General features: G+C 40.1%; 1 protein-coding gene across 1 annotated transcript; it reads right to left on the reverse strand.

Annotated features, from left to right (window-relative positions):
* Nucleotides 1–1,489: 1,489 nt before the first annotated feature.
* Nucleotides 1,490–3,020, reverse strand: six3b (SIX homeobox 3b). The gene is made up of 2 exons (XM_010777657.1): nucleotides 2,326–3,020; nucleotides 1,490–1,792 (listed from the first exon to the last, which is right to left on the reverse strand). Exons 1-2 carry the CDS (start codon nucleotides 3,018–3,020, stop codon nucleotides 1,660–1,662), a joined length of 828 nt encoding a protein of 275 aa, XP_010775959.1. The 3' UTR covers nucleotides 1,490–1,659.
* Between the last annotated feature and the right edge of the window lie 4,553 nt (nucleotides 3,021–7,573).

Here is a 7,573-nt window from a genome sequence, read left to right on the forward strand (position 1 = left end):
GGAGGGTAGACTTGTGAATTTTTACTTGACAATCAAAATATGCCAAGAAAAAAATGTGGGATATCCTAATGTGGGAGCCTTCTGAGTGCAGACTTATTAGAAACTATTGCAACGTTTTAACAATTTTTAACAGAGAAAGCATGAAAATAACTGAACCCATCAGACAGCAGTGGAGAAAGTATTATTTTAAAAGTAGCAATACAGTTTAGAATTACACCCACAGTAAAGGTCCTGCATTCAAAGTGTTCCTTATGTAAAATAATTTAAGTGTTAGCATCAATAAAGTATATTATGCAGAATGGCCCATTTTATAATAATTGATATGATATAACTGAATTATTAATAGTGATAAGGATACGACGGTGGTTTTAACTAGTTTAAATTCCACTGGCTTGTAAAATCACCCCAAGGAAACAATAATGTCTTATGTTAGGGAAACATATAATAATACATTATAACACATTATGTTTGATGTATTCTACATTAGTAATCTGCATCTTAAAGGTTACTTAAGGTATATAATACATGTAGTGCAGTAAAAACCTATCCATAAATTGTAGGTATCTGTAAAAAAAAGAAGTTGAATGGCCATATGGATTGCTAATACCAAGAATGCATGGATATTTCAACTTGTATTAATAGCTTGCTTCATACTGAGATGTTTTAAAAATATTTGTTACATTTTTTATTTATGATTACAATATGCTTCTATTCAGTTTTGTATTTAACAAATGTAGATGGGTAATATGACAGATTAACAAACATAATTTAAAAAAACATTGTTTTAGGAAATTATTATTATTATTAATTTCATGTTGCATTGTATTAATATATTTTTACTTATTATGTATTAACTTTGATTGTCTATCCATGAATGTAACTTAAAAAACCTTTACAATTGTTGACAGTGGTGGTGTTATCAAAGAAGAGTGCTGGGCACAATAACAGTCATATATTAAATACTTTTATTTATATAAAATACCAAAAACATTTATTCAGCATAAAATGTAACATTAGGTTTGACATAGTATCACACACAGACTGCACAGTGAACTCTGTGAACTTTAAATAAAGTAGAAGTGAAGGTAAAGGAAGAAATAAAAGTTCATTAACATGGAAACAGCCGGACAGGAAGGTAAGGCTTTAGTGCGTATTGATTGTCTACAGCATGACATCCTGGGGTCTTTTAGAGAAACAACTCGTTTCATTAAAAAAAAAAAACATAATGACACATAATTAGAGAAAATAAGAGTGATCATCTCCCTGGCAGTCTGTAAAGGTCCTCCCAAGTGGGGGGTCCATGGGTTAAAGTCCGACGGGGGTCCACGGCTTGATGTCTGTTTAATCAGGGTGACGGTAAGCTGGGTCAACAGATGCACCATCCATGCATGGATGAAGTTAAAAAATCTCAAATGTGGGTCTGGTGATCAAACAAACTTAAACCCAGCAGCATAGAGAAACATTTTTCACATTGTCAGGAAACAAAAGAAAAAAAACTGCATGCAACTTGTTACGTCACCTGTTTGATGGGCTGGGGATAAGCCCTGAACATTTATTGCAACCCAAACCGTGAAGAGCCTTTTGTCCACATCCTCCGCTCTCTGGTAATCCACAACTGACCATCACAGGCCCCTTGAAGGTCCATTGTACATTCAAGTCTTAAACATCCAAGTCAGAGTCACTATCTGTTACTGAGAGAAGAGTTTCTCCATCTGCTCGCTCTTCATCTGGACTGCACTCTCCTCCGCTGAGCGACCGAACACCATCTGGACACATCCGGTGATGCTGCAACCTAAAAACAGTGATAAAGATGTGTCAAACGTGGGAAACTCTGCTTGTGATACAATTGTTAAAATTGATAGAAATGTTTGAAATGAAGCCATTGTCCAACTAAATGATCTACAGTGCATGCATGTCAGGCAATCTGCACCCATTAGTGAACATTTTGTCTTCATCAACAGGATGACCCACACACTGATCCTGAAGCCAATTATAGTGAAAGACAGAAAGAGGAAAGATCGTCCAGGTCAGACAGACAGAAGGAAAACAAAAACCTACAAGCTGAATGGCTGTGCGTTTTTACGCATGAATGGCCCTCTTTTACGCACAACATTGGCTGCCTGTGGAGACGAAATTGCCTCAACAAGAGAATGAGTAAGAGTAATCAATAAAGAGGCTGCTTTTGGGGAAATTAAAGTTGCTTTGACTTTAATAGTATTTCGATCCTATACCAAAACAATCATTAGTCAAACTTTATTCTGGCTGCTATGGTGTGGATTTTCATTTTTCTCTAACTGTTACTTATTCCAAGTCAAAGTCACTGACCTGTTTTTGGCTGCTGCCGCCCGGTCCCTCTGTCTCCGGTTCTTGAACCAGTTTCCAACCTGAGTCGGTGTGAGTCCGGTCGCATGGGCCAGCTCCCGCTTCTTCCCTGGGTTTGGGTAGGGGTCCTGCAGGTACCACTCTCTTAGCAGCCCCCGTGTGCGCTCTTTGAAACAGTGCGTCTTTTGCTCACCATCCCAGATTGTCCTCGGTAATGGAAACTTCTTTCTCACGCGGTACTTGTCAACAGGTCCAAGCGGTCTCCCCCGGAGCTTCTCTGCCTCCCGGTAGTGAGCCTCAAGCCACATCGCCTGAAGCTTTCCGTGCGATGCGCGCGTAAAGCGGTGCGTCTCCAGGATGTGATAAAGCTCAACGAAACTCCCCGTGTGGTAGGCCACCACGGCGCGAGCCCGCTGCACGGACTCGTGCTCAGAGATGGAGTCGCGCCCGTCTGCGGTCACCGGGAGGGACCAGAGGAAGCGGGCCAGCCGCTCGATGTCTCCGGTCTCCTCCAGAGTCTCGCAGACGCTGGCGATCTGCGCCGCGGAGAAACACATTCCCGGGAGAGCCAGGGGAGGACAGGGGGAGGGAGGGTCCTCCGGGGACCGGGAGCGGGCCAGGGTAGGTGGCCCATCTGCAAAGTGTGGCAGGAGGATCCGGGAGGCTGAGAAAAAGTCGAGTGGCGACCTGAACACCATCTGGATGACAGAGTGAAACCAGAGAGCAGTGCGTCTCGGAAAGAGTCTGACAGAAATCTGCTGAAGTCTGACTCTTTAGCTCACCTGGGAGTCAGGGAGGGACCCTGGATCTGACTCCTGATTGGACACCCTAGAGCTGATGCGGGGTTGTCATGGCAGCCCTGTCAATCAAACACAGAGGATTTATCTCCCTCTTTTTAAGCACAAGCTGGACATAGAGTCTCTTCTGAATTGACTCTCCATTGTGACCTATTTCAACAGCAAACCGAACACTTATTAGCTTTTTGCAGAACTCTAAAGAAGATTAAAACGAGTCATGTCAGTCAGTAAATTAAAATCAGTGCCACCTAAAACGGCATCATAAAAACATTTTTAAAAGATATGAAATTCCGTCGCAGTGATATATTTGAGATAAGATATCCACATGCCTTCATATCATCTATAAGTGAATAGTATTTACTTTAAAAACAAGGTCTGTTCAACAAATGTGTTTGTTAAACATTGAAACTTTCTTTGTTATATTATTTCAAAATATAAATGTATGTTAGCACACTATCTTATTTCAATCATGTATTTTATTATTATAATTATTATTATTTGTATTATTATTAGCAGTAGTATTGTATATCTCACATTATTGATTTTATTATAGCCTTTTTTCCGTCCTGAATTATTTTAATCCATGTAAAGAATTTGGAAACTTGTTTTGAAAAGTGCAAAGAATTATGAAAAACTTTTTTTTAAATGTATTTGTTAAATAAACCCACACTGCTGTCGTTTTTTTTTTCTTCAATTTAAATACATTTTATATTTAATCTGTTTTGCAGTGCAATGACTAACATAACAGTAAATCCACATGTGTGAAGACAACCACAAGACGAATATTGACCTTGACTTAGCTTTTAGAGAATATTTAATAATAATAATAATACATAAATAAACAAAAAGGCCCTTTAAACATATACAAATATATTGTGATATGACATGTTAAAAAAAAGACAAGCTGACATCTCTGTCTGCTATCGTCTAAATCTCATAACCTCTATGGTTTTGGCGGTAAGCCTCTCTCATCATTAATAGCAATAATGTGGACAGTGTGATTGAAATTCTCACCCTGAGCTGAAAGCATACGTTTCTCTAAGTGGTCTCCGTCCACTCTAATCACTTTCTAATCACTTTTCTATTCTCTAATATCCATAAGTTCAGAGATAAGCCACAGCTCCATTCTCTTACCTTGGATTAGCATGGGGCCTGCTAACATTAGTCTAATAGAGCCGCAAATTCAATCAGTATTAACAAATATTGGGTTGGCCTGGGCCATATGCTTTGGAGCGTAGCACCCTAGTGCAGATTTACTGCGTCTATGAGTGTGAAATATGAATAAAAAGGTGATTATTTTAGAGCCTTAGTAAACCAAAACACACACTTTTATACGTTGTGCACCATCTCATTAAATGTTGTCGTCACAAGCATGGAAACTCCAATGGGAGGTCCAGTGGAGATGTGTTGGGCGTCAAAAAGAGGGTCACCCAGCTTTAAAGGGTTAATGCCAATCACCCCAACAGACAGATGTCCCTGCATGGCGGTGTGAGGAGACGTGTGCCAGTTTTTACTCCATGATGCATGGTAATCTCTCTCCTTCATTAAATATAATCAAATAGGCTTTACATTAATTAAAATAATAGCAGCCCAACGCAAACAGTTTAAGTATCTGAAAATGGAACAAATCTGGGGTTAAAAAGATCGCTCCTCATTTTTACTTGTGGCTAGCATCTCGAAGCTACATTAGCCGCATAACACATCGGAATATCCAACCAAACTTTTGATGGTTGAGTTGCATTGTGGGTTATAGTGACAACGAATGTGTGAAATAAAAAATATGTTATCTCCAGCTCTGCTGCATGAATGTTGACCCTTTCTTTAAACTAAAGGTCATGCTTGGTTACAGGAGCACGTGCTAAAATCGTTTTAGTACCTTCGACTGACAGTAAACCCGATAGAGGACATTTTTTGGGGGTCGCCAAGGAGAAATGTTGCAGCCAAGAAGACGTTTCAATGTCAGTTAAGTTCCTTCTTGTTACCACATTCACATGGAGTGGTTCATTCGGCTCTACTTGAGATGCTTGAGTCTCCAGAGGATTGCAGCATGTTTCTGTGTGTGTGTTTAAATAGCAGAAAGCAATGGACAAACACACACACAGAGCGACAGTCATGGCCAGGGCTCTTCCAAGTTGAAAATACATTCTTCTAATTGAAGCAGGAAGGACGAACCAAACATTATCGAGGTGTGTATGGGTGTGTTGTGGTGATGAGGGGGCGAGTGTGTCGTAATGGTGACAATTAAGTTAATTCAGCTACATCTCCATTCAGCGGCGGGACAATGAGGGAGGAGGAAGGAGAGCAGGGCTGGATGACACTTCCAGGGTGGCTGGAGGAGCACAGCGAGGATACCCAGTGAATCGCCTCCTGCGTCTCCTTATCCACCGTAAACAAAAGCCCTGCTCCTAATTAACCCCTCCACTGACCTCCACAACTTAACACTGACCTCTTAAGCCCTGAAACTTTAACCCCCTCACCTCCTCTTATGGAAGAGGCCATGCTGCCCCTGTAACTCCCCGCAAAGCCTCCTCCTCGTTAAGCCACTAATCACTTCCTGGGTCTTTGTTGTGCTTTTGTGCTCTTACTGGGATCCAGGAGAGTTCGGTGCACAATGGTGCCCAGAAAAACAGGAAGGAGGGGGGCAAATTGTGGCGGGTGAAGGAGGATGAAAATTAAGATTTGGAGAGAGCGGGAGGTTTTTACTAAGAGTGACGGTTAATTTAGTGTCGGATAGTCTGTTTGTCAATAAGGTAGATGGTAAAAAGTAAAATTATGATAAACTCTAACTTGAAGGAGTAACTCAACAGCAAATGTATTTTTATTTTATTTAATGTTTCCTCATACAACGCCTCATATGCATTCTTCTACAAGCCAGCAATCAGGTTGAATGCACAAGACCCTGCACCATAAACTATTTCAATAACACCCACAGTGTGGCACAAATAGGACACAAGCTGTTTTAAAGTCATTAATGAAGGAAAATGCTGGTTTCAGCCCCTATGAAAATGAGTTGCTTTATATACACTGTAAATAAAATATATTTGGGTTATGGGTTATTGGTCAAATGAAATGTGGCATATGCGAACAGATGAATGTGTTGTGTTGTGTGTGTGTGCGTGTGTGTGTGTGTGTGTGTGTGTGTGTGTGTGTGTGTGTGTGTGTGTGTGTGTGTGTGTGTGTGTGTGTGTGTGTGTGTGTGGTCACCATATGACCCCATGTCGACCTTTGCACAGACAGCTGAGAAAGACAGGTATTCACGTAACTGTACCTGAGCAACTAATCCTGCTCCCTGATTGATTTGTAACCCAGCACCTGGAAGTTAATCTTGCTGCTTTTATTGGCGAGGTCATATTCCAGCTGTGTGAGTTGAAACCCCTGGAGTAGAGATGTTATTTTTGTCCATAAAGACAAACATAAATACACATGTAAACACCTAACCAGACACACAGATGCTCACAAACAATCATCCACACATGGCAGATGGGAGACGAGACATTAAAGCACAAACACCTTACTAATAGATGAATAAACAAAATAATCAGATAATTTGACTAATAATTCCTCATATGACAGCTGGGCCAGATGTGAAGGCAGAGATTACATCATTATCCAGTGCTTTGTTAGTGTCATCTCGCTCAGTAGCTTAAGTGACTCAAACACAGCAGCGGCCTGACAAACAAATGGAAGCGGCCAAAAATACAAACAGCTGGAACCTGAACAAACGTCTGGCAGAGACATACAGATGCAAGGAAACACATACTGCCTCTCATACATTAACATCCTCCAATCAAACACATTCCTGTAAAACTCACCAGGTTGGGAAAACATGCCAAAGGAAAGGAAATTAAGAGAATGAGCCCGATTTTAAAACCTTTTCAATCCAAACTGGGTATACAAATCTGGAAGAGAAAGAAAATAAACACAATTATTCATATTTTTAAAGTTTATAGAGTGTCCAGGCTGTGATATAATTCTACTTTATATAAAGTATTACGCATTTTTTTTAATGCCTTTTCAAAATGATGCCCCTTTTTCAGGTTTTAAGGCCAGAAATGAGAAAAAGTTAAAAATTCTAACTAAACCCAAGTAGGAGGAATACTTTTAATATTACATGTTAATTTTAGGCAGCACTTTGGTAAAAAGTCACTGATCTCGGATCCAAAGCATTTTCACCCAAAGGAATCCAACCTAAATTATTGTTCTGTCCTGACATTTTTTGTTTGGCTTTGAAAGATTAGATTCCAAAACTTGGATTTGGACTAATAGAAGTGTATGTATTTGTAACAAAAAGAAAAAAGATGTTGGAATAATACGTGGAAAAAGCAAGACTAAGGGTAGAGGGATAGATTCACAAAAGTAGGGAAAGGATATAGAATTTAATTTAGCCAAGAGGATGAAGTGAAGCAAAGTCGAGGTCATGAAGAGTGAAAAGAGGAGGAAAGCAAAGGGGGGGG

The sequence above is a fragment of the Notothenia coriiceps genome, unplaced genomic scaffold, assembly GCF_000735185.1.
Source record: "Notothenia coriiceps isolate Sejong01 unplaced genomic scaffold, NC01 NC01_scaffold00018425, whole genome shotgun sequence".
NCBI lineage: Eukaryota > Metazoa > Chordata > Actinopteri > Perciformes > Nototheniidae > Notothenia > Notothenia coriiceps.